The sequence below is a fragment of the Rhizophagus irregularis genome, chromosome 19 (genome assembly GCF_026210795.1).
Source record: "Rhizophagus irregularis chromosome 19, complete sequence".
Taxonomy (NCBI): Eukaryota; Fungi; Glomeromycota; class Glomeromycetes; order Glomerales; family Glomeraceae; genus Rhizophagus; species Rhizophagus irregularis.
In genome coordinates, this window is record NC_089447.1 from 1,415,415 (window position 1) to 1,441,733 (window position 26,319).

Consider the following 26,319-nt stretch of genomic DNA (forward strand, 5'->3'; position numbering starts at 1 on the left):
TAAATATAATTTTATTTTTTATTATTAAACTTGAGTTTCGTCTTAATCAATCATTTTTTACGTCGTTATTGTCAATAAAATTATAAATTCAAAATCTTTCCAAGTCTTCGTCGATTCTATTTTCTTTTCCCAAAGAAAATAATTTGAATTGATAATTTGGATAAGGCCTTTAGAAAAAAAAAGTTTGTTATTTCAATTAATTAATTTTTATCCAAATTAAGTTTTCTCATAACTTGTAAAGCTCTTTACCTGACCATAATAAATATATGATCGAATGGTATTATCGTATTTTGATGAATCGAAGTTTTCATTATGCTAGACATTCGTGATTCTTCGTATATGGGATGTATTAACGCGTGAATTTTAATTCGTTGAGAGTCAGAAAGTAAAGAATTTTCATGAAGCTTAAATGCAAATTATTTATAAAAATATAAGGTAAAAGTTTAAAAAAGAATAATTTGATTAGTTTAATTTTACCTGGTATAACATTCGTAATAAGGTTTCTAAAAATATGAAATCAATCTTTTGTTCTTCAATAATATTTTTAATCAAAGAAATAAAAAATTTTATAATATTCTCTGTGAAAATTAATTTTATCCATGAAGCTTTTATTGTGACAAACTAGAAGGATAAAAAAACCAAAACTTATTAAATACACGATAAAAATATAATAAAAATAATTATATACATACATATTTAGTCATACGAACAAGTCCACGTAAAAGTTGTTGATGAAATATAACATGCGAACAATTTTTACAAATATGATCTACCTTCTGGCAATGGAATATAACGTATTGTATTATAGTTTTTAACATATAACAATTCCATCTGTTTTCTGCTAAATAATTACCTTATAAAAAAATTAACAACTCATTAATTGAAGATTTAAGAACATAATAAATAACCAGAAATTTAAATTTAATACTTGCTTAAATTAGCATCACATTGTTCGATCATTATTTCAAATGCATTTGTAACAGGAGAAAGCATAAGCCACGTAAAATGATTATCAATCTAAAAATAATTTTAAAAAGTTCTCAAAATTAAGAAAAATACGACCAAAATTGCAAATATGATTTACCTCTGAAACAATAAAATCTCGCAACATACTCCATATATTAATAAACATCAATCGCATTTTTTGTTTAAATTCTCCCGTCATAGACAATGATCCAGATGAAACAATTGTGCATAGATGCCCTAAAAGAGTAAAAATTTTTAGAAATAGGGTTGCCGTAAACGAAAATTCATTATAAACGTAACTTACCGGCTAACAACGATGGTTCTCTTTTAAACTCATCTACAATTGCTTCAAGTTCATATATTGTAGGAAACACCTATTGAAATAGGTACAATAAATGAACCTTTTTCCTTACTATAAACAACCATTACACTAACCTGTTGTTGATCATTCAAGTCTGTAGAAATTGTTAAAGACAATAATCCAATAATTGAAGATTTAACTTCATTATAAATTGTGTCGTTCCCGGCTATTTCTACCATATTAATATTTTCTTTATTAAAAGTCCATTGTCGAAGAGTAGAAAGTAAAATTGGATGTTGTTTTATCTCTTGTGCAACTTGTAGATAATATGTATAAATACATATACTATATATTATTCAAGTTATATTCATTATAATGCATACCAGTTTTACCAGTTTCATTTTTCATACAAGAAAATATCATTAGAAAATGAGATATCATCATAAGACGCGCCGATTTCTCACTTTTTTCGGGATTATTTATATTTATTTCATCAGTTTTATTGATATCCTGTAATATTCTTTATATATAATATATAATAATTCAGGTTAAGTTAAACATTAAATGGATTTGATCCAATGAATCGAAAAATGATATACGTACTTAAGCGTATGATCCAAGACTAGAAAATAAATGAAATTTATAAATCACGTGTTATATCATATAATAATATAATAATTATCATACCTCCAGCTAAATTTATCGTTCCACTCAAAATTGCGCTATCAAAATGATATCCCAAGGTCAATACAATGATATTGACAATCGGCCACCCTACAAAAAAAAAAAGAACAATTTTATTAATACCCGCGAAAAAAATAATGTCACGTGATTGCAAACGTACAGTCAGTAGGAGTATTTTCGATAATGTTAGGCGCAACTATTAATTTTATCATTTCTATCCAAAATTTTGATACATTTGTCATCAAAACTTTTTCCTCTTCCAAACTCTGCACATAATCAAATTGATTATAATGAGAAATAACAATACAAAAAAAGATCGAAGTTATTATCATAAATAATCGCGTAATTCCAATTTTTCCGTTATCATCATTGTGCAATCCCAAATTTGAGAATGTCATCTTTTCAATGAAAAATATACAAATAAGTTTATTAAAAAAATTATAATTACTATTGTGCAATTTTTTTAGAATAAATCACTTACCAATAAGATTTTCGCAGCGAAAGTATTTTTAAATAAAAGCTTTCCTACTTTAATAAATTCTCGTTCGAAATCTTTTTTTATATTTACACGTATTTCACGATGAATCATGGTGTCAATGTCTAACTGATAATAAGTTTGAAATCGAAAAAATAACCATCTGTTCATCTTTATGCAGATGAAGAAACAATTTTGTTATTTCTATGGCAACATATACAATTACTTGTCAAATTATTTTGATTCTAAATTTTACTTACTAGGCTAGCCACAAATCCTTTTAAATTCCAACTTCCCTCAACAACCCTCCAAATCCATGGCATAAAAACATAATCGTAAGAAAAAAATAATTGTTCAATAAACGAAATTGTTTCATTTTCTCGTATTGTAAAGGTCGCTTGAAGTCCAGATAAAATTTTTGAATATGTATATGGTTTGAATTCTACATATATACGTATAGATATTAATAAAAATATGTAATACTATATAATACAGTATCAGTAAATTATAATATTGTACCAGACAAATTATTACTTCCAGCTTCAAATGTCTAAAAATTTAAAGATTTTTATTAATATTTTTTGTTTTCATGAGAAATTTACTAATAATTCCGACTTACGATAAATAAATATAAAAAATGAATCATAGAAATCCCGTAAAGAAAATCCAAAGAAAGATATTTCGTTATAAATTTCGTTAAAGTTTGATAAATTAATGACGCTGACAACTCATTATCCGAATCTTTCATTCTATGTTATATATGTTATTACAAGCAATTAATTTGTTGAAAGATGATTCGTATTCTCTTACATTTGGTCACCACACGTGACAGATACGAAAAGAATAGCAAGAGACGTTCTATCTAATTGTTGCTTCAATTGGATCGTTTCTCTTGTTGAATCATTTGCAAGAATTGAAAGAATATTCGAAATGTTTGCTTATTAAATAATATAAAATATTAAATTATAAAATAATAATAAATAAATAATGCATTTAAGTCACGTATTACTTTTTACATAAACTTACGCGGTAAATTCGCGAATGCTATATTATGAGGAATAATATTTCCTTTCTTATTTATCACGTGACGATATTCGCTTTGGAAACCGGCTAAAATGCGTATGATAACAATAATAAATGAGTCAAATACTTCAAAATTGCAGTTTGTAAATTTTGTCGTAAATTTTTGTTCCAGTACAATTCTGATAATTCCACTTTTCACTAGAATCAAGTAAAATAACTATTAATTAGAAAGAATGAAATTATCGCTATAAATATTTAAATTACCTAATTTGCAGGCATATGATTTTTTCCAATTTTCAACTTGTTCACGTAATTGTGTATTTTCTACTATGATTTGAGAAATTGATGGTATTTCAAACAACTTTATCAATATTTTCAACGCTATAATATTTATATCAGCATTTTCGGCAAGACCACTTTGTTTCATCGACTCAACATGAACCTATAAAATAATTTTAAAATCAAAATGATCTAATAAGATAGATCAAATTATTTTTTTTTTAATACCATAATAATGGGAATTAAGACTTCATCCAAAGATCGAATAGTAATTTGTATCATTTTTACGAACAATTCGCTCAATAGGACATAATAATTTTTTCTAATTTCTCGCGAATCATCTTTCTGTTGTTCATTTTCTTTTGAAATCAAGCTTATTTCTGCTTCTTTATTAAGTTTAGGAATATATCTTCCAAGAATATCGATAACAATGTCCGTAATGTCAAACACTTTTTAAATAAGAAGGAAATTAACGTCACGTGAAAAATATACAACGTCTCTAAAATAAACTTACAATGGTGCAAATTTCCATTAGAAAGTAAGTCATTATTCCAAGAACTTTCGTAAAACCAAGAAATCCACCAAATTGTACAGTTTTTATCCGTTTTTTGCTGTTGTTGTTGATGTTCTAGTAAAATATCTTGACCGAATAATTCTTTACACACAAATTGATCAATTGTTGAAATTAATTTATGAAATTCAGATGATGGCGATCGACTAGAAAGGAGAATATCTAATTGACAATTAATTATAAATGTAAAAATCTTTAAAATCGAAGAAAATGGACATTGTGTTTCGATATTTTTTTCAGAGCCCATAATCGAATTGCCGCATTTGGAATGTTGTGATAAGGATGATGAATGAGAGCATAATTTAATTTTATCTAGTAAATTAGAATAAATGTTAATACTAAATAATAACTTCTAAATAAAGTTTAACTAATAATTTAATTTTAAGAAATTTCCATAATTGAAAAGAAAATTATGAAATCACATGTACCTCCGAGAATTCTACACATATTTTTGAATAAATCTAGAAAAATCTGCAAATTTATTTTATCATGTGGCGCATTCATTTTTAAACATATCTCATTTTCAGAAGATATAATAACTTGTTTAATCTGATTGTACCATTGTGGCTCATAATCCAAAGAAAATGTCTTGTTAAAAGATGAATGAAACGGAAAAAACAATATCAGGGAATATCAGAATAAAAAAAAGTTGACAATAAACCCACAATTGAAACAATGATCAGAGTGATTTACCTCTTTTAGGACAACAAGAAGCCTATTTTCAAGGTGATTTTGATTACTCATCAATATTGAAGAGTTATTATAATAGCAATCTGAAAGTAACTTTAATACCGAAAATATATTTTGAGTTGAATTCATGATTTTTTTTTGCGTGATATCTTTGTTTTACTTATTTTTAGACAGGTTAATCTTTTTTTTTTATAGATTCTCAAGATGAAACAAGTTTTGAATTTTTTTTTTTTAAAGTTTAAATATTTGCTTACGTTGCAATCCCACATTAGTAATTCTATATCTAAACACGGAACATAAAAATTGAAAACCCGTTGATAAAAAAAAAAAGATCGATCGTCGTTGAATCATGTTGAACTTGCAGCTTGTAGCGAGACTATAAGGTAGAAAAGATAGAAATCTCCCTTCTTTTTCGCATCATTATTTCTCAAACACAAAAAAATTGAGAACTTTATCGGCCCAAAATAGGGTTTATTCAAACTTTATTATTAAAAAAAAAATTATCACATCATCGTTTCTTTAATTCCTCCTATCAAAACAGGCGGTTAAACTTTAAATTCTGGCGGGTCATTTATGCAAATCATTTTACTTTAATTGGCTTTATTTTGTATTTTATTTTATTTTTGACAGAATTTGAATTTTATGAATCTAATCACTTTAAAGAACAATCTTATAATGCTAGAATCAAACAATACGTATTTTGTGTATTTTGTCGACTTTAAAAAATTCACAATCAATCTTTGAAGAAAATTGAAAGATGTTTGTATGACTAATTGCTGCGGCACAAACAATAAGGCGTACGGCGTTCGCTGTACATGTAAAAAATTCTCTGTTCATTCTTTCACTTATACATACATAATTTTTATTTACTAGAACTAAATTAGCATTTCAGGTACTTAAACTTGTTTGATGCAAATGAAATACTTTATATATCATGTGATTTTCCTTTTGCCACAGAACAATGAATATTTAAATGAATAGATAGAAGGTCCAAAACAGGAGAAAACAGATCGACAATTTGAAATCGCCACAGAATATAAATTCTACTTTTATGCTTTTTATGTAATAATTTACCACAAATGATTTTATCATACAATAATCATTTTATATACATGTATCGTTTTTATGTGTGTAACATCTCTTATGTGCTTTTTATATAAAGTAACGTAAATTCGCACCAACAATTTAGCTCCATAATTTACTTTTTATGCACATTATTTTCTTTTATTTAATTTTTTGTTTCATTATTCTTATTTTTCTTTCTGTCTTATTTCTTTATTAATTTTATTTTAAACAAACCATGGTTTCCTTTAAAACGTCTTTTATAACTGAACGGGACCTTAATACAAAGCTCACTTTAATTTTTAACAAAATTGGCCAATTAGATAAGGCACAAGAAGTACGTTTTAATAAAACTAAAATTCTTTTTATATTTATTAAACAAAGACTGATCTTTTTTCTTTATCTTTAGGGTATTCAAGAGCTTTATGAACTTTTATTGGAACATCCTGAATGTGATATTAAAGTTAATTTATTTCTCGCGAGTGCTGGCACTTTTTTTCAAAATTATCTGCGTAAAGCTTTGGATGAAATAACTACCCGAAAAATGCAAGCTTGTGGAATGTCGCCAAAGGATTTTTCCTCATCTAATGATAGAAAATCGGATTTTAATCATAAAAAAATGCCACACAAGTTTCCTTCTACCTCCAATCGTTGTTCTCACTCTTCAAATTCCTCTAACAATACAAAAGTATTCAACATAGAAAATCACAAAGATGTACCAATATTACCAGAAACTACATCTCCTTCAAGAACATTTATGGATAAAGTTAATCGTGAAACTTTTGATCAAACTCGGTCACGTCTTCATGGTATATTTCAATATGAAAAATATAAGGTAAATTATTTCTTAAAGTATTGATGATGATGTGTTCCTTTTTATTTATTATTTTCTCCAATTTTATTCTTAGACTGGTCAAAAGAGGTCTAGTTTACAAGAAATACATCGATTTCAAACTGATTCCGACAGACTGGAATTCGCAAAAAGTATTTTACAATCCAAACCACGGTCTCGTCGTGCAACATGGATGGCCTCTTCTTCAACAACATTACTATCTCCTCCACCAGAACGCTTTAGTTCTTCTTCGTTTAGATAAATTATAATTAATTTATATTTATGAACAATTTAATTTATTACTGCATTTTCATTTCAGAGACAATCTTTATTAATCAATGAACCAACTTTTTTCTGATGGTTACATAGTTAAATAATTAAATTCAGTATGGGTTTTAGGGTTTCTAGGATTGTTATATAGTAATTAGAACGCAACAAGAAAAACAAAGACACTGAAAATTGTCTTTTAAAATATATTCATGTAAATAATAACACAATGACAATAATGAAATAAATTTGTTAATTTTATTTTTAGCATTTCTTTTTATTTATTTAATTATTATTTTATTTTATTTTTTTTGAAAAAAAAAAGAAATTCATTAAATTTAACTATATTTAATTTCCTATATTATCGTTCTTTAAACTTGATCTTCCTGCTCTCATAATTTCATCAACTAATAAAAAGTTGCTTGCAATTACAGAACTAAAAATAAAATTATAATTATCATCATTATTATCGGAAGTATATTATTAAAACTACTAATATTAACATATCTTACCATGAATGTAACATGTTACGAACAACCCGATAGTTATCGAAAATACCTTCCAAAACTGGATCAAACGTTCCTCCCGTATTTAAATCAACTCCTACAGTATGCCCTGCCGCAAATTCTTCCTAAAAAAAAACAAATATTTGAAAAGATTCAATTATTCAAAATAAATTATTATTAAACTTACCTGTAAAGCAACAATAGTATCTTGGGCATCGAATCCCCCATTTTGTGATAAAACTTTAGGAATTATCAACATTGCATCCGCAAATGCCTGAACACCCATTTTTGCTCTTCCTTTAACTGAATCTTTAAATTTAGTCAAATGAATTGAAAGTGCAACCTGAAATGCTCCTGCTCCAGGTACTACACTTTTATCTTCAATTGCATTCTTTACTGCACGTAATCCATCCCGGACAGCATCATTAATCTGCGTGATTGTATGAGCATTAGGTCCTTTAATTAAAATAGTAACAGATTTTGGATCTTTAACTTCTTCAACAAATGTATATTTTTCTTCTCCAAGAACGTGTTCATAAATAAGCCCCGCATATCCAAGGGCTTCTGGAGTCAAATCATCCACAGAATTTTGTGCTATTCCTCCACAAACAAGTTGTAATCTAAAATAATTTTCGTCAAATATATGCACATATTTATATCTATATCTCAGACTATATATAACGAAGTTATTCTTTTAATCATACCTTTCCATATTCCTTCTCTTTGCACGCCTCAATGCAAGAATGCCATTCTTACAAAGAATGTCCAATGATAATGGATCAATGCCTTTTTGGTTAATGACAACAAATCCCTTTTTGGTATCTCCACATACTTGTTTTTTAAATTCCACAATTTTTCTCACTTTTTCATCCGTAAACTTTCTTTCAGATTCTACAAGTTTCTCCCGCTGTTCAGCAGAAGAATAAAAAAATCCAGAATTGATTTCGCTATAATAACAATATTAAAAAATATTAAAATTTTTATAATATAAACATCAGAGAAGTTTTTGTGAATCGGTTGTTTTACCTTTTTTCATACTCAAGAGATACATTCAATGTTAATATATAAGCATCCTCTACACGCTTAGGCATATCAGGATGACGAGCACCATGATCTAACACTAAACCACGAATTAATCGAGAATCGGAAGCGGTCTTATGCTGCATTTTCATAATTTCTACCATGTGTAAATCAATTGGCTCATCATCTCGTTTAATTGACATTACTGCATCAACTACAGCATCAGTCAGCTTGTCTGCAAGTGCAGTATGGACTTTGGTACGTAAAGAAGTACGGGCAACACTAACAAGTATTTCCCGATCAATTTGTTTTTCAATTTTATATTTATCCAAGAACTATAAATATGTTGTTTCAAATTAGATTATTATTGACAGATTGCAGAATAAAAAATATATACCTCTAATGATTCTTTTCTTGCTAAATCGAACCCTTCAGTAACAATTCGAGGGTGTAATCCTTCAGAAATATACCTTTCAGCTTGTTTCATTAATTCGCCAACCAACAAAACAATAGACGTCGTGCCATCACCAGTGATTTCATCTTGCGCTGTAGCAGCGCGAGCAATCATTGCCGCAGTTGGATTTTGAATTTGCTTGAATCAATCCGAATTAGAAATCATAAATGCCACCAAAAAAAAAATCACTACTACAAAAAATATCAATAATAATTACCATTTCACTCAATAGAACTTTACCATCTTTAGTAATCTTGATGCTACCTGCACCGTCAACCAACCTATATAAGTAATATTTATTATTAATTTTGAAGTCAAAATTAAAATAAAATAATTCTTACATTTTAATAGTTCCCTTCGGTCCAAGATTAGATTTTAACACATCTTGCAAGCCAACTGCTGCAGTTATATTAAGCTGAAGGGCTTGACCTCTTCGAGCAACTTCTGACTTGGGGTTGATAAGTTGTATGGCAGAAGAAGCCCTATCAAATATAAAAGAAGTTTTGTATAATTTTTTAAGAAATATAAAAATATTATTTTAATCAAATGTCAAAAAATATTTACATCTCAACAAAAGTATCGCTAGTATCACTTTTAAGGCTCGTGAACAGTGAACAGTGAACTCAAAAAAACGCGACGAAATATAAGTAGCTCAATGGATGAAATGTCGAAAGATCTTGATGAATTTATGGAGATCAATGTACTATGGTAAAGTATGACGAAATATATCAATTATGGAAACTTTCTAGATTAATTCTGGATCCACATTTGTACATTTTTTTTCGAAGAAAACACCTTTATTTTATTTTAAATGATACCAAAACAAGATAAATCTGAATTTTCAAGAGCAAAAATTTAAATATTTAAAGTGTTAAGTGACATAAGATATCGATATACTTATTTTGGATATTATTAGCAGGGATTAACAAAGTAGTATTAAATATAAATTCACAAAGAATTCGTTGTCCTCAATTTATTTTTAGCCGCAATCAAGACAATTATCTTCTGCGTATTTTAAGTTTTTCTGTACAATCAGGACAATACCATTTGCCTTTCGGCTGAGCTTTGAGACTAACACAGGGATAGTGAAACCATTCGATTTCACATTCATTATTATCACAAGCGACCATTTCGCCCCAACTGACTTGTTGACAATAACAATAAACAGGTTCGTTAGGATCAATAGGCATATCTGCAGCAGCTTGTGTATCATCATTTCTAGTAATTATGTCAAAAAAGTATACCATTTTTAATCAAGTTAAATAGATCCAAAAATTGATATAACTTTGTCATATGTATATAACATACGTTTTCTCTGTTGTTACTGTTGCTTTAGTTTTGCTATTTTTACTATTTTCCTTCTTTCTTTTGTTTGGTTTTTCCCGTTCTTTCTCCCCATGATTCCGAGATGCCGCTGGCGGCGGAGTAGCAGTGTCTTTGTTGGTCTTACGCTCTATACAGAGAATGGAAGGTGTTAATTTATCTTATTCTTTTATTAAGCTAACAAGTTACAAAGTGAACTTTACTTTTATGATTTGATGTTTCGTTATCTACAAAATAAAATAAATTGTCAGCATATATAATAAAAGAGGGTAAAGTAAATCACTTCTTGTTTCCTCACTTTGTTGTGCCCTTTTTTCTTTGCTTTCTTTCTTTTCTTTTTCATTCTTCTGATTTTGTTTGCGAGTTACCTCTTGATCGCGAGCAACATTGGCAGCAGCTGTTGGGCTAATTCTACCCGGGCCTGTCATTTGTTCGTCTTCAAATTTTTGAAGATCATCATCGAGTCTTCTAATATGACGATCAACCTAATACAATTTTATGAGTTATTCTTTAAACTAAGCTTGCGCAGCAAAAATAAATCACGTACAGTATCGTATGTTGAAGTGGCCAAGGAAACTCTCTCTTCTCCATTTTTTAAACTGTCAGTTAACAAACTTCCAAGCTTTTTAAGTTGTTCCACTTTTTCTTCTCGACTAAGATCAGGTAGGTTATCCAACAAGTTAGTAGCTTGTATAGCAACACCGTCTATTGCATCTGAAATAATATAAAAATTTTAGTTAAGGAAAACTAGCAGATAATTTTACAGAAGAATAAAACATACCTTGTGTATTAGCGTCGAGTTGGCGCATTAATGTTAAATTGCGCTGCAATTCTGCGGGTAGAGACTCTAGTGCTTATAAATGGAGAGTAAAAGTTTAATAAAAATTTTATGGCCTAAAAGAGAATAAAATAATACTTACTATCTAAATAATCGTCTAGATACATTAAATTATTCTCTAAACGGCTTGTACTGATAGTTGGACCGGGCATCTTTACTTCCTAGATAATAAAAATAAAATTTTACAATTTTTTGAGTTTTCAAATAACAAATTCATATTTATAAGCTTGACGTTGCATCTTGTGCAACATAACCTAAATCACGCGTCTCCTCAATTAATGTGAATGCGTTAAAATAACTAAGAATAATGAGAATAATGGTCAAAAATATATACTTTATATATGTGGGTCAGCATGTCAACTTTGTACCAATAAGTGACATAAATTATAGATAAGAAAGAATCGCGCAGTTTTCGGGCACGATTTTCTTCAGATTCAACACACAATAGAGGCCTAATAGTTGCAAACTTGAGAAATTTTTATGAGAACAATATTAATAAGAAAGATCAAAGAAGACTGGCGATGATGATGATGACGAAAGGGGTGATCATGCTCTTTATTTTATATATATTTTTTAAAATACACAAAATTATAACTTGTAAATTAACATAAAATCATTATAAGATCAAATTCCTTTAGTTTATATCTTTAAATCCTAAAGAGAAAAAATATCCATTGAGCCGGTAAATTCTTCCATTGTAAATATCATTCAAACAATTATACTTAATAAAAAAAAAAAAACTTCTATGCTCGAATTACCTTTTCTGAGTTATAAAATCTAAATTAACGTTCTTCATAAAAGTAAAAACAACTTCCTCCTCATTATCAACTTGAGGATAGGAATTCACTAGATAGTATATTCTTCTCTAGAATCTAGACCTTATTTAAGGGAGCTTCTTTAGATTGCTTTTTATGGACAGAGAACGAATCACTTCGATCTTGCTCATAAAAAAGGCAACTTAAAGAGTTTGACTACTAGTCTACTACCTGATTATTCGAATTTCATTATGACGCGTCAATAAGTATTTTTAAGAGAGATTTTACGCATGGTTAGATTCAAAAATTATTTGAATAAATAAAGACAGGAAGCAAGAACTTGTTTAAACTTTTAATGAAACTAAATAATAACTTGAGTTGGAGCCTTGGGAAAGAAAACGCTTTAGGCAGCAGCAAGTACCAACCTAGAAAAACTACTAACCAACCATTGACTCTATGAGGAGAATCATATTATGTGGCATAATTTTTAAATTATGATTTATCAATAGAAAATGTGCTGATTTAATAACCCTGAAGGAAACTTGATAAGCAAGCAAAAAAAAATTGTTCAATTTATTGATTTAATTTCAAAAAAGCAAAAGGATTTAAATAAATAGAAAAGGGGGCATATTGAACTCATTTTTTACAGATTTGCCATTTATATAAAATTACATAATTTATAATTCAAACTAAAGATCGTATATCATAATATTTCACGGTCTGGTACTCTGGTTTGTCTCATAGATAATGTGATGATATACACTTTCATTTAATTAACGAAGAATATAAATCTGGGAAAAAATTACAAATAAAGAATATTTTACTTGCATTAATGAATACGATACACTTATAGAACAGTTGTGATGGTTGAATAACACCCCATAAGAAGAATCAATGCTTGTATTAAACCCCATAAAAATGGAATCCAAACTGATATTTTAAAAGAACCAAATGTGTAAATAGCTGCTAATACTAACCCTATGAGATTAATCAGCAAAATCAGTCTCGATTACAAAATCAAAAAAAAAGAATAAATAAAGAATAAGAATTACAAACCGACAGTAGTTCCGCTCACGAAACCAGTTAATAATGCGACAGTAACAAACCCAATTGGAACCAAGAATGACCATCTATATTTATGAAATACAAACCAAGCCCATATTCCAGCTAAACCGTATATCACGGTAAAAAATATTATAGTCCACAATACTGTAAATAACCATATTTCTAAATTGTTATAAATTTTGTAATTTTTCGTTTAGTTAAGAAGTCGTTTTATAAAAATTGTCAGTTGTCCTAAATAGTAAACGAACCTGGTGCATTATTAAGTATTATTTTATACGAGAATGGAGGCCAATAAAGTGAAGGCCAAATCGGGTTATTACCACTACTAGGTGGACTGGAAAAGAACTCTAATAACGATTTTGTCATTTGTTGTATTCTAAATATTTTTACAAATTCTTATATGCGACGCAGTAATTCATTAATGGTATCACAAAAGCCGTTACATGTTACACTCGTAGTGGCTTAGAACTCACTTTCATGTCTTGTCTTTAAAAGGAAATTTCTCGAACTGAGATCTACAGTTGTATTGATATTAAATGAACTAACTATAACTAAAAATGTCAGTCCTGAGACAATCCTGAGTCCTTTGGCTGTTTATGACAAATATTATTATAGTAGACTGGAATATCTGATTTGAAGAATCCTTTTTTATTGTATGACTTTAAAAGAAGTTTCTCAAAAATAAAAAAAAAATTTAAAAAATATTTTTTTTTTTATTTAACTTTTCTCGAGTACACTGGAAAAGTTCACTGCGCGTTTTGTAGACGACCAAGGAATAAAAAAAAAATTTTTTTTTATCTTCATGGTAAGCTTTTTTTTTATTTTTTTATGAAGTATAAATATTAAATATGCTAAAGAATAATAGGTAAAATAAAAATATTTGTAAATTTAATATTTTATTCTTCTATAGTATAACAATAATACTCAACCACAAGACTCTTTTCTTTTACACCGACCTGCGTTGCCTCCACCAAATTTTATAAATGCGTATCAACAAGACGTAACCCATAATCGAAACAACAATACCAATACCGCTAGCACTTTAACTAATACATTACCTCCTATTCTTCCAAGAATTGCCCCTGCAGGCCCAATACCGTTACCACCCACTCCTCAAACTAGACCCCGCCCTTCTAGACCTAAATACAAAATTAAAACTGATAAAACAGCATGGACTGCAGATGAAGATAATTTACTTCGTCTTGCTGTTCAACTTTATGGTGACAGGTCAGAAAGATGGACAAAAATTGCTGCATGTGTCCCCGGTAGAACGAACAAAATGTGTAGAAAACGTTGGTTTCATTCGCTGGATCCAAATTTACGCAAAGGCCCGTGGACTGAAGAAGAAGACGATTTATTAAGAAAAGCTGTTGAAAAACATAATAGGGTTTGGTGTAAAGTTGCCGAGTCTATTCCAGGTCGTACAGATGATCAATGCGCTAAAAGGTGGAAAGAATGTCTAGATCCTGATATTGATCATACAGAGTGGACAGATCAGGAAGATGCTTTATTAATGCAAAAATATTCAGAATTTGGAAGTCAATGGCAACAAATTGCTCAATTTTTTCAAGGACGTCCAGGACTACATTGTCGAAATAGGTGGAGAAAAATTCAAAGACTTAAGAAAGCACAGAAAGATCCTTCAATGGATATGATTATCATAACTCCTAATGATATAACTACGACGAACTCTTCTTCTTCACCTCATACATCAACCTCTTCTTTATCGACAACATTACACTCGACGCCTCAAAATGTACTACAACCAAATTTACAATCAAATGCACAGTCCAATTTGACGACTAATAATATGCAATCAAATGTGCAACAACAGTCTAATACACAACCTCATGTACAGTCACGTTCGTCTTCAATTATGTCACGTCAGAATGTAAATTTACAACAGTCACATATTCATTCGAATTTGCAGCAACAACGCTTAACATTAAATAACGCATCTCCAAATTTATCTGCAAATTTGCAATCAAATTTACAACCTAATTTACAATCAAATTTACAATCAAACTTACAACCCAACTTGAGCTCAAAATCTAATTTATCTTCAAATTATGTTTCAAATTATCCATCAAAATCTAATAATAATGTTTCCGCAACAAGTTTACTGAAATTGTTACCATCAAATTTATCGTCAAATTTAACGAACAATTCTACATCGTCAATTCCATCATCAATTGCGCCCCCAAGCATAGAAAATAATACACCTGATACTATGACACATTTACCTTCAACTTCCTCAAGCGGTCCCACTATCGCATCCTTGTTATCATCACCAAGTACTTCAGTTTCGAATAATCAAATGAATTTGGATATTTTGGATGATCAAGGAAATTCTCAACCTCAATCTCAACCATCACAAGAAACCGAGGTTGAAACAAACGTCAAAGCTTATGGGTGTGGCGTAACAGGATGTGAAGTAAGCTTTCCAAGTGCTAATGGCTTATATTATCACATGAAAGCGGCTCATCCGACGAATAATGCCGATAAACCATTTCGATGCGCGTTGGCGGGGTGTTCTAAAAAGTACAAAAATATTAATGGACTTCAATATCATATTGATAATGCCAAGGGATCATCAGGCCATAAATATGATACTGAAGAAGGAGCTCATGATACAACTGTAAAACCGTTCAAATGTCCAGTTGCCGGTTGTAAAAACAATTATGTTTCGGCTAATGGTTTACAGTATCATCAAAAAAATGTCCACAGGAAGGACGCAGATAAATATCGTGGACCTCATAAAGTAAATTCTCAGAATAACCAACGGTCTGATGATTCAGATCCACAATCATCACCTCATGCGGAGATTGATAGCACTGATACCGCTCCTAGTTTAAATGAGCAGTCATGGATAAATAACGTCTCAAATGATTCCAATAATCAGCCATTACCGATGTTTAATATTTTCCAACCTCAATTTAATGATCCTGAAATTTTGTCTTTTAATGAGAGTTCACATTTTAAATGTTGTCATAATGGATGCGGAAAAAGTTTTAATACAATACCAGAGTTAAATGATCATGTCAGTAGCGACCATCGTTCTCCTATGCGGCAGAAAAGAAGAATTATGCCTCATTCGGAATAGTTTCAATTAGAAAGCGATTTTTTTCGTTTGAATTATAATTGAAGGAGACACGAAACTGTTAATTATTTTTATTTGTATATAATTCCTCTTCAATTTTTCTTTTACTTTTTACTTTTATTTTATTGATAACACATAAATGTATATCTCGGATACATTAAATAATTTTTCAAAAAAGGATGAGTAGCTAGATCATCGTCATAAACAAAAGTTTGTAATTTAAATTTAAAATAGTATTTATAATTTTTTATTCATTTCTCTTTACGGCGGTGACAATAAATTTAAGAGATATTCAGAAGTTAATGTTAATTTTAATAAAACATGCTCTTTCTAAAAAATAAAATAAAATCAGACTCTGAATTTTATTATATGTAAATTTTTTTTATGTTTTTTTAAAAAATAAATTTACTTTTCAATAAGAACTGATAATAGTAAATGAAAAAAAGTCTCACTTTGTGTGGATTAACCTATAGAAAAGAGAGAGATAATATGTTAATGATATAATATGAGATATAAATAATAAGTTGATTGGTTCATTTTAGGATCAGTATAGTTAATATTCAACAATATCATTCATTCAGCCAATGTAGATAAGGTAGATATATTTTTTAGTCATCTCATCCAAGTATTGTATATATATATATATATATATATATATTTTTGTAAAACTAACCTTTCTTTTTAGATACACCAACAGTTCTACCACGTCTACCAGTAGTTTTAGTATGTTGTCCACGTACTCTAAGACCCCAATAATGTCTTAAACCACGATGAGCTCTAATTTTCTTCAATCTTTCTAGATCTTCACGTAATTTAGATTCTAACCCGTTAGCTAAAATCTGAGAATATTTTCCATCAACTATGTCTTTTTGTCTGTTTAAAAACCAATTTGGAATTTTGAATTGTGTTGGATTTTGAATAATTGTTACAATTCTTTCTAATTCTTCATTGGTTAATTCGCCTGCTCTTTATTTAAGAGAGAATATTTCTCGATTAAAAAATTGCTTTTTTTTTGAATGAAGATAATTTATAAAAATCTATGAATCTAAGAGATTAGAAAAATACCTCTTACGCAAATCGATATCGGCTTTTTTGCAAACAAGATTAGAATATCTACGACCGACACCTTTGATGGCAGTCAAGGCAAACATAACTTTAGTCTTGCCCCTAAAAAATAAAACAAAGTTGAAATTAAATCATAACCATAGAATCGTTAAGAATCATAGGACTTTTTTTTTAAAAAAAAAATTAATAATTTACTCACTCAACATTAGTATTCAACAAACGAAGAATATGCTGAAATTGGTTCTTATCTGGTACAACGAGAGACTAAAAAAGATTAATCATTAAATTACGATTAAATAAATTTAATGATTATTTAATATATTTAATTTAGCCACTTTTAACAAAAATATATTCAAAAATATAAACATTATAACAAAAAGTTATTTACTGAGACATTTACCATATTGAGTAGCTTACTTCTTGACGATGAATCGTTAAAAGCGAAAAGGAAGAATCGAAATTTTTATGGATTGTAAATTTATAGTGCAATCGAAAAAAAAAATGTTTGTAAGACTGTAATACAGATAATCGCCAGTCACGTGACATAATTTCACGAGATAACGATTATCATTTAAATTACTCGGCGAGTAAATTACTGCATTTTTTCGAAATACCCTGATAAAAATATCATTAAAATAAAAAAAAAATTAATAATCTTTCAAATCTTGAGCTTTTAATTCTAAATTTCGTCATTATTGCGTTAATATAAGTAAAAACTCGCGATTCCTTTCTTAAGGTTTATTACGTCTTTCTCTCACATATCTTAGATAAGAATAAATATTACGAAATATTGATTTATTCCGCGCGAAAATTTCGATTGTTCCTAAAACCATTTTTATTTAAATATCAAAGTTCTTCAAACTCGCGAATCCTTTCTTAACAGTTTATTACGTCTTTATCACATCGAAAATTGATTTCAACAAACATTACGAAATATTGATTTTATTCCGCGTGATGATCACGGCAATTAGCGCTAAAATATAATCATACGTTCGTAATTTTTTTTAAAAGTTTTTTACTTAAAAAGTTTCTAGCTTTCTTATCCAATTACGCCTTTCAACAAAGAAAAAATTCCTATAAAAGATTGCCATTTCCACCTTCTTTTCGATACAAAAAAAAACAATAAATTTTTCTGTTACCCAAAAAAATATAAAAACCAAATATCAAAATCAATCACACTCAATCTACAGCCATGAGCGATAACTCTGAAAGCCAAGCTCAACGTATCATAGCTGATACATCTGAGGCACGTTCTGAACGCTCTTACAAAGCAGCAGCTCATAATCCAAGTAATACTCAAGAAGGACGGTTAAGTATAAATTTTTTTTTTTTTTGTTAGTTTTTTTTTTAATAAACATTTGTTTCGAATTCTTTTAATTTTTAGTCTTCATGCAGCCGAGAAATTAGCCGAATTGCATGAACAACGTACTGGCGAATCTTTGGATCCTAAACATGAGGCGACTATTGGCGAAAAGAAACGACAACCGGAAGAGCAAGAGCAAGAATGAATCTTTAAAAAAAATGTCACTCGTATTTCTAAAAATATTTTTTTTTTTTTAATTCTTTTGCTTGCTCTTTCCGAAAAATTCTTGGGTTTTGTAGAACTTTTTTGATTTATTTCTTAGTTTTTTTCGTAACTTTTTGAATTATATTTTCTTTTTTTTGTTCCTTCTTTCCTTTTTTATATTCCTTTTGTTATCTTGTTATTTTTCTTGTTTTTTTTTGTAAACTCTTGAGTCTTATCAATTAAACGAGTTAAAACAGTTAAAACATATTTGATTCCACGTGATTGTCACAATGTCACAATGTTGCATGGCCATTTTTTTTTCAATAAAGTGCGTCTACCATATATGTATAACAAAATTTTGCAACATTTTTAACGTGTCGATTATAAAATATTTCAAGTACCAATTGAAGAGAGGATCGTTAAAAGAATTTTTAGAGTTTATAAAAATAATTAAAACTAAAAAAATAATGGACAATAATGAATGATCAATGGTGTGCGTGATCGTATACGTTTCAATGCTGCGCCATCGTAAATGAACTATTTAGTTACAATGCAAAAAGTTTTTGAGATCGTCGCTCTTTTCCTAAAATTGGAATACAAAGTGTGTTTAGGTTTCACTGTAACAAATTAAATTGATCAGAATTCCCAAAATTGGACTTGAAAAGCAGTTTTCTTCATTTCGAAAAGAAGGCAAACAAGGGAAAATTTAATATAAACAACCGTATGAATAATAACATTATAATAAAATTAATAAAATTCTATATTACGCGCATCACATTCTTTTAAAATTGTTAAAGTCTATTCTTGGATCATAGATAATAAAATAATTTACAAATATGGTATCATAATTAAAAAAAAAAAATATACATTGTTTGGTGCAGTGAAATATTAATTCATTAATATTATTTGTTAAGTTATATAAAGACAGTAAATTTGCCCGTCAGTCTTATTTTTTTTTTCCCCTTTATATTCATCCTAAATTGTTATTTTGTCCACTCTATTCTTTCTTTAACTTCCCTTGAACATCTTTACATGAGAATAATGTATCTTAATTACTTATTTCTTTTAAGTGTTCTCTTGATGACCGCAGTGGTCGGTCCATTCCTGGTTAATGCTGATACATCAATTTCTTCTGCTCATGTTCTTAACCTTGATAAACGACATCCCACCGAAAATTCTTTTGAACGCATTATTATTGAACGAAGAAAATACAGAACATCATCTGATTACCCTGTACGTAACCGTGACGGAGGACGTAAGGATCAGAAGCGTGACATTATTGAACGAGGATACAGAACATCATCTGATTACCCTGTACGTAACCGTGACGGAGGACGAAAGGATCAGAAGCGTGACATTATTGAACGAGGATACAGAACATCATCTGATTACCCTGTACGTAACCGTGACGGAGGACGAAAGGATCAGAAGCGTGACATTATTGAACGAGGATACAGAACATCATCTGATTACCCTGTACGTAACCGTGACGGAGGACGTAAGGATCAAAAGCGTGACATTATTGAACGAGGATACAGAAAATCTTCTGATTACCCTGTACGTAACCGTGACGGAGGACGTAAGGATCAAAAGCGTGGAATCGTAGTCTAGACGATTACCATAGGAAATACATTATAATTTTACACAATGTATATCTAAATTCTTATAGTCTGTGTGAACTTGGAAAATTACTGGTCTATTTTCCGTTTATTTATTTATAATCTGTAATTTTTTTTTTCTTATTAAATTATTAAATTAAATTACTAATCTGTGGCTTTTGTAATTAAAAAAAAATGTGTTAAATTACTCTTTTAATACTTCGTAACATGCTAAATCAAAGATTTTCTTTTTTTTTCACAATGCTATACCATAAAAAATATGAATATTACGAAATTTGATGTTCATCCTACGTGGCTTACTATATATGTTCATATAGAACAATAAAACGTCCGGTATAACATTTTAAACTTGTGTATTTCGGGTAAGAATAGGAAAACCCGATATTTTTCAAGAATTACCATAAAGCATTTTTAATACCTATAATATAAATAAAAAATAAACTATTTTTATTTAGATATAGTAAATTCAAAAAGACAGATCCCAGCAAAAATACTTTCTGAAAGAGGAACAAAAAATATATATTTTTCACTATTTGATATGGCCGTCTTCTGTGTCAATAAATAATGTACTCTTAGCTAACGTTCTTTTAGTATTATTTTCTCAATTTTCTTGCCATCCAGAGTTCAGATTGAGACAAAATTGTGAATCAGGTACAATTAGCGGAAAACTTTTATTTAGTTGTTTTAAGGAAGTATGAAAAAAATTATTTCAATCAATACGATCCAATACCCAAGCTCAATCGTAGCAAATTATTCATATTATTAAATTTATAACTTTTTTGGTTTTTTAGAAAGTAAAACCAATAATCTATACTCTATATCAGATATTATCATAAATTTTTAAATTTGGCATTTATTTACTTTTTGGTATTTTTTTGTTTTTTCTGAAAGTAGCCTTTTTATTGCCAACAGATATTTTTTTCAGTTCATCCTTCAAGATTTTATTCAGCCTTTGAATTAATAGTTTAGCCATTATTCTTCTTTCATTATAAGTTTGAGTAGTTGTAATTGCAATATGGTATCATATATATATTTTATTCTCCTAAATAAAGACATATCTAGAAATTTATATATATATTATTACCCTTTTTATTGTTAATAACTTTAAAATTCTTGCATTCTGAATTATTTAGAATTTGAAAAAATGGTTTTTAAAAATAGTGATATAATAGTCATTAATGCAAGAATATCTAAGGTTACCAATTGGAATTTTTCTTATTTTTTATAATTTTTCAGAATTCAGGTTGCAGAAACTAATATACAGGTAATCCTTCTAATAAGAAAGCAATTTAATTTTTTTTAATAAAATAAAATCTGATAGTTTATTCAATTCTATCTGGATTCTTATAGTTTGAAGTCATACAATATTAGTGTGATTTAAAGGTAACAATCACCATACTAATATTGTAATTATTGTTTTTTTTTTAATAACCGCAGTACATTTACAAATTTATTAGAATAATGTTAATAATATATCTAAGTAAAGAACTAAATAACTATGCTAATATTAGTACAGTCAAAGCTTGTTATAGTAAAGTTTGTTATAGTAAATTTTGCTTATAGTAAACTTTTTTTATTCTCCCAATCCAATCAATAATAAATTTTATTCATTATAGTAAAGTCACTAATAAAATCTTGATATTAGATATAGTAAAGTTTTTAAAAGTTTGATATAAAACTTGTAATATAAATTTATATTCGTTATAAGAAAATCACATGATATAATTAATTATATATGTAAATCATTATAAAATCATTTTGGTAATATATTTCCTTTTTTTTAATCAATTTATCGTAATACAACTTTTTTTTTCATTGTTCTTAAAATGCCGCCAAGTAGAAAAGGTAAAGAAAAAGAAGCAGAAAAAACAAAGAAAAGAAAAAGTTTATTGTTTGCAAATTTAAAAGATCATTACAGCTGAAAATTTTATTTATATTAATAATGAAATACCAATAGAATACTAAGACTGCTCCAAGCCAATTCTTTGTTTAATATAACATAGGAGGTCCCAATCTAGGGAGGGGGGGACAAAAAATAATACATAAAATACAATACATGGCCAGAATTACCATTAATTTTGGCCAAAATTTTGACCAAAAGAGTGAGCAAAAATTTTGGATAATAATTTTGGCCAAGACTTAAAGATTTGTCTAATTCCGGCCTAAATTACATGTATTTTTTTTACATAAAAAATCCAAAAACAGGGGGAGGGGGTTATGTTAAATGAAAAATTGAATTGGTGCGGTCTAATTATCAAATGAAGATATTTTAGCTGCGTTAATTCCAAATACTGAAAATAATGATGCAGAAAATGATAAAACACTAGAAGAAATAGACGTTATTACTAACTTTGCTGAAACTTGGAGTTTACAATCAATATTGATTAGATATTGCAATGATATCATTATGATATTATTACGATATTTTGATAAAAAATAGATTCGACATCGTTAAGTTAGTCGTAACTGTATTTATTCGACATTGATTAGTTCGATATCTCTGTGATATGCCGATATCGCTGCGATCATTATGCAATGTAAATATTATCATGTAATCACATCGTAGTAATATCGTATTAAATTAAATTAATATTACAAAAATATTTGACATTTATTTGATATCGTAACCATGTCGTAGTGATATTGTATTAACATTGAATTAATATTACAAAATATTTGACATTTTATTTGATATTGTAACCACATTATAGTGATATCATATTAACATCGAATTAATATTGCAAAAATATTTTACATTTATTTGATATCGTAACCAGTAACCACATCGTAGTGATGTCGTATTAACATTGAATTAATATTACAAAATATTTGACATTTTATTTGATATCGTAATCATATCGTAGTAATATCATATTAACATCGAATTAATATTGCAAAAATATTTTACATCTATTTGATATCGTAACCACATCATAGTAATGTCATATTAACATTGAATTAATATTACAAAATATTTGACATTTTATTTGATATTGTAATCACATTATAGTGATATTATATTATTGCCGTTTTCAAATTAGTGCGACCCCACGTATCACCTCCTAAGGAAATCGATTTCCAAAAATTTGCGAAATCCCAGAATTTTCCTGAATAATTACATAGAAAAGGGTCAATTATTAGTGATTTCCAGAGGAAATCTTGCGAAATTCTCAGTTATAAAAGTAGTTTGCTTATAAAAAAGTGTTTACGTTATATAAAGTTTTATCACTCACTTATAAGTAAACTATTTAAATAATTGAAAATTTCCTGAGATTTCCTCCAGAAATCACTAGCAATCAGACCTTTTCTATAAAGTTATTCAGAAAAATTCTGAGTTTTCCACATTTGCGAAAACCGATTTCTTTAGGAGGTGACATGTAAGAGGGTCGCACTAATTTGAAAACAGCGATAATATCGAATTAATATTGCAAAAATATTTTACATCTATTTGATATTATCATAACCACATTGTAGTGATGTTGTATTAACATTGAATTAATATTACAAAATATTTGACACTTTATTTAATATCGTAACTATATCATAATAATATCATATTAATATCGAATTAATATTACAAAAATGTTTTACATTTATTTAATATCATAACTACATCGTAATAATATTATATTAACACTGAATTAACATCACAAAAATATTTTTATTGTAATATATGTTTATTATTTATTATACATTAATAATAATAATTTTTTATTAGTGGATTATTATAGGTGAGTGGAGTACGTTTCTTTTTTTCCTTTTTTTTATTCTTTTCTTTTCTTTTTTATTCTTTTTTTTTCGTATGTGAGTAGATGGATATGTCATTTTCAATTTTAAAAAATATATACTATATATATATATATAAAACAATCATGATTAATAAAATGTACTCTTTGTAAAATATATTTAAAATTTAATACAAAACCTTGGGATAATAGTTAGAGCAGGTAATTCTGGGATTTTATAAAGAATAATAAAAATGATAATATTTTTAAGTTAGTTCTTTCTTTAAATTTTTTTGAAAGTGGTTTGTTTCTTAAAATCATAATATTGTAAAAAAATGCTGGTTGCTACGACTAATGGATAATGACAAATTGTCAGACTACCTTCGGACAAAGTAATTGGAAGGCGGAAAATGCCATAAATATCCAGCCCTATTTTACAACATTTTCTTCCAGGCTAAAGCAAATATTACAAAAAAAATTGCAAATATATTTAACAAGCAATAGATACATGGCCGTTGAAAAATATATTCACATTTATACCACAGTCTAACAAAAAAAGACTCAAATATAACAGGACCCCGGATATCTAATATAAAGGTTATAATGGACTTTTGGCCAAAAATACCCCTTTTTGCTGAAACTCAAAAAATCGTTTTTTGTAAATATCTCAGCATCCAGTGATTCAATTTTAATGGATTTTTTTTATTTTGTAGCCCTTATTTAGCTTTACAATTTAAAAAAAAATTAATCAAAATTGAATCACTGGATGCCGAGATATTTACAAAAAACGATTTTTTGAACCCTGAAAAATGGGCCAATCTGCCGAAAGTGTGACTTATGACTTTTTTTGGAGATATCTGGGGTCCTAATACAACATATTATAAAAAAAATATGAAAAATACGCATATATCCTATTTTCATACCTTGCTTAACAGCTCCACTATTTATTTAAAAGCAGCTTTTCTCTCTTTTGTATGTGGGTAGTGGGTACATTTTTCCTTTCTTTTATTCTTTTCTTTCGTATGTGAGTGGCGGGTACATTTTCTTTTCTTTATTTTTGCTTTTATTCTTGCTTTTTGTATGTGGGTATCTTACTATGTTGAATATATAAACTAATAAAGTATTGTTAATATTATAAAGAGATAATTAAAGTATATTTTAAAAAGAAAAAAGAAGAGACGAACTAAAATACCGTAAAGTGTTAATATAAAAGACAAAAGAAAAGTGTATTTTTGAAAATAAACAAAAAAATCTCATTAATAAACGCGAATTTTAGCTATTTTTAGATATCACATGCATGTAATTAAAGTGATTTTAATTGGTTAATTTTAATTTATTATTACATCATGCATATGATTTTATTGGTTAATTTTAACCAAAATTTTATACGATACAAATTAAAATAATTATTTTATTATATTTATATAATTAATATAATTATATAGCTGTAAAATAAAAATTTTTTTTTATCCAAATTCTATTTGTAGTATCATGATTTGATAGTTAGTACCTTTCTGAATTACAATTATGAATAAAGTGTACTTTTTGAACATTATCTATTACAGTAATTGGAAAAATACGTCTCCATTTATCTCCTGTTGCTTGAAGATGGTAAAGTGGACATTTTAATACTGAATGTTCAACTATAGTATCTTTAAACCAATCTACAACAATAAATACATAATATTTGTTATTATTAGGGAAGTGATACATATGACGTAATTATTAGAGGGAGGAGAAGGATAATTAAAATCTGACGTTATACTTATTCTATTAATATAAATTGTATAATTAAAATTTAATTGGTTATTAAATCTGACAAGGGAGGAGGGGTAGAATTCATAGTAAAATGAATATGACGTAATATGTGTCACTCCCCTTACCTTTATGTTGAAAGATACCTTTGATTATTGCATAAGATTCTTCATGATCTTCTTCATAAATTGTGATAAAATCATCGAGATGTAGGTGAACTTTTGAAAGTATACCATTTTCTTCTTCAATCATATTATATGGGTTGATTTGTCTACTCTGCATTAAAAAGAGTTATTGATTGATTTTCACAATTTTTGTTATTCAAAATTGTTTTGTAATACCAAAAAATCATCTGATTGATGATCACTTGACTAAATAATAAGTTGAACAAAAATTTACATTTGTGAAACTTAAATTATTAAATGTAAAAGAGCTGT

General features: G+C 28.1%; 8 protein-coding genes across 10 annotated transcripts; 4 read left to right on the forward strand and 4 right to left on the reverse strand.

The window, feature by feature from the left end:
* Positions 1–88: 88 nt before the first annotated feature.
* OCT59_010847 (uncharacterized protein) lies at positions 89–5,118 on the reverse strand (the record flags this gene model as incomplete). The annotated part of the gene is made up of 23 exons (XM_066136144.1): positions 89–167; positions 250–404; positions 478–621; positions 693–853; positions 933–1,017; positions 1,085–1,203; positions 1,271–1,340; positions 1,402–1,583; positions 1,651–1,787; positions 1,871–1,889; positions 1,955–2,041; positions 2,112–2,349; positions 2,433–2,597; positions 2,687–2,868; positions 2,946–2,976; positions 3,046–3,175; positions 3,237–3,363; positions 3,453–3,647; positions 3,714–3,891; positions 3,957–4,177; positions 4,243–4,611; positions 4,728–4,887; positions 4,993–5,118. The coding sequence occupies 23 exons, from the start codon at positions 5,116–5,118 to the stop codon at positions 89–91; spliced, it is 3,360 nt and encodes a 1,119-aa protein (XP_066000801.1).
* Positions 5,119–6,182: 1,064 nt separating this feature from the next.
* OCT59_010848 (uncharacterized protein) lies at positions 6,183–7,427 on the forward strand. Its single transcript, XM_025310637.2, has 3 exons — positions 6,183–6,388; positions 6,461–6,886; positions 6,960–7,427. Exons 1-3 carry the CDS (start codon positions 6,290–6,292, stop codon positions 7,143–7,145), a joined length of 711 nt encoding a protein of 236 aa, XP_025180360.1. The 5' UTR covers positions 6,183–6,289; the 3' UTR covers positions 7,146–7,427.
* Positions 7,428–7,498: 71 nt separating this feature from the next.
* OCT59_010849 (T-complex protein 1 subunit zeta) lies at positions 7,499–11,646 on the reverse strand (the record flags this gene model as incomplete). Its single annotated transcript, XM_025316462.2, has 17 exons — positions 7,499–7,586; positions 7,663–7,781; positions 7,844–8,276; positions 8,361–8,603; positions 8,683–9,011; positions 9,074–9,268; positions 9,348–9,411; positions 9,472–9,612; positions 9,695–9,721; positions 10,175–10,348; positions 10,439–10,583; positions 10,657–10,680; positions 10,752–10,938; positions 11,001–11,167; positions 11,235–11,306; positions 11,374–11,452; positions 11,626–11,646. The coding sequence occupies 17 exons, from the start codon at positions 11,644–11,646 to the stop codon at positions 7,499–7,501; spliced, it is 2,508 nt and encodes an 835-aa protein (XP_025180359.2).
* A 944-nt stretch (positions 11,647–12,590) lies between these two features.
* OCT59_010850 (uncharacterized protein) lies at positions 12,591–13,477 on the reverse strand (the record flags this gene model as incomplete). The annotated part of the gene is made up of 3 exons (XM_025310636.2): positions 12,591–13,024; positions 13,103–13,273; positions 13,360–13,477. 3 exons carry the CDS (start codon positions 13,475–13,477, stop codon positions 12,894–12,896), a joined length of 420 nt encoding a protein of 139 aa, XP_025180357.1. The 3' UTR covers positions 12,591–12,893.
* Positions 13,478–13,818: 341 nt separating this feature from the next.
* OCT59_010851 (uncharacterized protein) lies at positions 13,819–16,584 on the forward strand. 3 transcript variants are annotated; one of them, XM_066136145.1, is made up of 3 exons: positions 13,819–13,916; positions 13,946–13,952; positions 14,028–16,584. In XM_066136145.1, the coding sequence occupies exon 3, from the start codon at positions 14,391–14,393 to the stop codon at positions 16,212–16,214; it is 1,824 nt and encodes a 607-aa protein (XP_066000802.1). In that variant the 5' UTR covers positions 13,819–13,916; positions 13,946–13,952; positions 14,028–14,390; the 3' UTR covers positions 16,215–16,584. The 3 variants fall into 3 exon arrangements, with proteins under 3 accessions (XP_066000802.1, XP_025180356.1, XP_066000803.1); XM_025310635.2 differs by lacking the exon at positions 13,946–13,952 and having other exon boundaries at positions 14,022–16,584; XM_066136146.1 differs by lacking the exon at positions 13,819–13,916 and having other exon boundaries at positions 13,940–13,976; positions 14,186–16,584.
* Positions 16,432–17,724, reverse strand: OCT59_010852 (ribosomal 40S subunit protein S18B). The gene is made up of 5 exons (XM_066136147.1): positions 17,677–17,724; positions 17,476–17,540; positions 17,277–17,378; positions 16,885–17,177; positions 16,432–16,678 (listed from the first exon to the last, which is right to left on the reverse strand). The coding sequence occupies exons 1-5, from the start codon at positions 17,677–17,679 to the stop codon at positions 16,674–16,676; spliced, it is 468 nt and encodes a 155-aa protein (XP_066000804.1). The 5' UTR covers positions 17,680–17,724; the 3' UTR covers positions 16,432–16,673.
* A 618-nt stretch (positions 17,725–18,342) lies between these two features.
* On the forward strand, positions 18,343–19,042 carry OCT59_010853 (uncharacterized protein). The gene is made up of 2 exons (XM_025316460.2): positions 18,343–18,584; positions 18,661–19,042. Exons 1-2 carry the CDS (start codon positions 18,469–18,471, stop codon positions 18,782–18,784), a joined length of 240 nt encoding a protein of 79 aa, XP_025180354.1. The 5' UTR covers positions 18,343–18,468; the 3' UTR covers positions 18,785–19,042.
* A 701-nt stretch (positions 19,043–19,743) lies between these two features.
* Positions 19,744–20,832, forward strand: OCT59_010854 (uncharacterized protein). Its single transcript, XM_066136148.1, has one exon. It carries the CDS (start codon positions 19,816–19,818, stop codon positions 20,392–20,394), a length of 579 nt encoding a protein of 192 aa, XP_066000805.1. The 5' UTR covers positions 19,744–19,815; the 3' UTR covers positions 20,395–20,832.
* Positions 20,833–26,319: the final 5,487 nt, after the last annotated feature.

What these genes read in the sequence shown, in the direction of transcription:
- OCT59_010848 (XM_025310637.2), top strand. Translation starts at nt 6,290, where the DNA reads ATGGTTTCCTTTAAAACGTCTTTTATAACTGAACGGGACCTTAATACA. An exon ending in AATTAGATAAGGCACAAGAA is followed by an intron (nt 6,389 to 6,460) that starts GTACGTTTTAAT and finishes CTTTATCTTTAG; the next exon opens with GGTATTCAAGAGCTTTATGA. An exon ending in TTCAATATGAAAAATATAAG is followed by an intron (nt 6,887 to 6,959) that starts GTAAATTATTTC and finishes TTTTATTCTTAG; the next exon opens with ACTGGTCAAAAGAGGTCTAG.
- OCT59_010852 (XM_066136147.1), bottom strand. An exon ending in TTGTTGAATACTAATGTTGA is followed by an intron (nt 17,379 to 17,475) that starts GTGAGTAAATTA and finishes TTTATTTTTTAG; the next exon opens with GGGCAAGACTAAAGTTATGT. An exon ending in GATATCGATTTGCGTAAGAG is followed by an intron (nt 17,178 to 17,276) that starts GTATTTTTCTAA and finishes TCTTAAATAAAG; the next exon opens with AGCAGGCGAATTAACCAATG.
- OCT59_010853 (XM_025316460.2), top strand. Translation starts at nt 18,469, where the DNA reads ATGAGCGATAACTCTGAAAGCCAAGCTCAACGTATCATAGCTGATACA. An exon ending in AGTAATACTCAAGAAGGACG is followed by an intron (nt 18,585 to 18,660) that starts GTTAAGTATAAA and finishes TTTAATTTTTAG; the next exon opens with TCTTCATGCAGCCGAGAAAT.
- OCT59_010854 (XM_066136148.1), top strand. Translation starts at nt 19,816, where the DNA reads ATGAGAATAATGTATCTTAATTACTTATTTCTTTTAAGTGTTCTCTTG.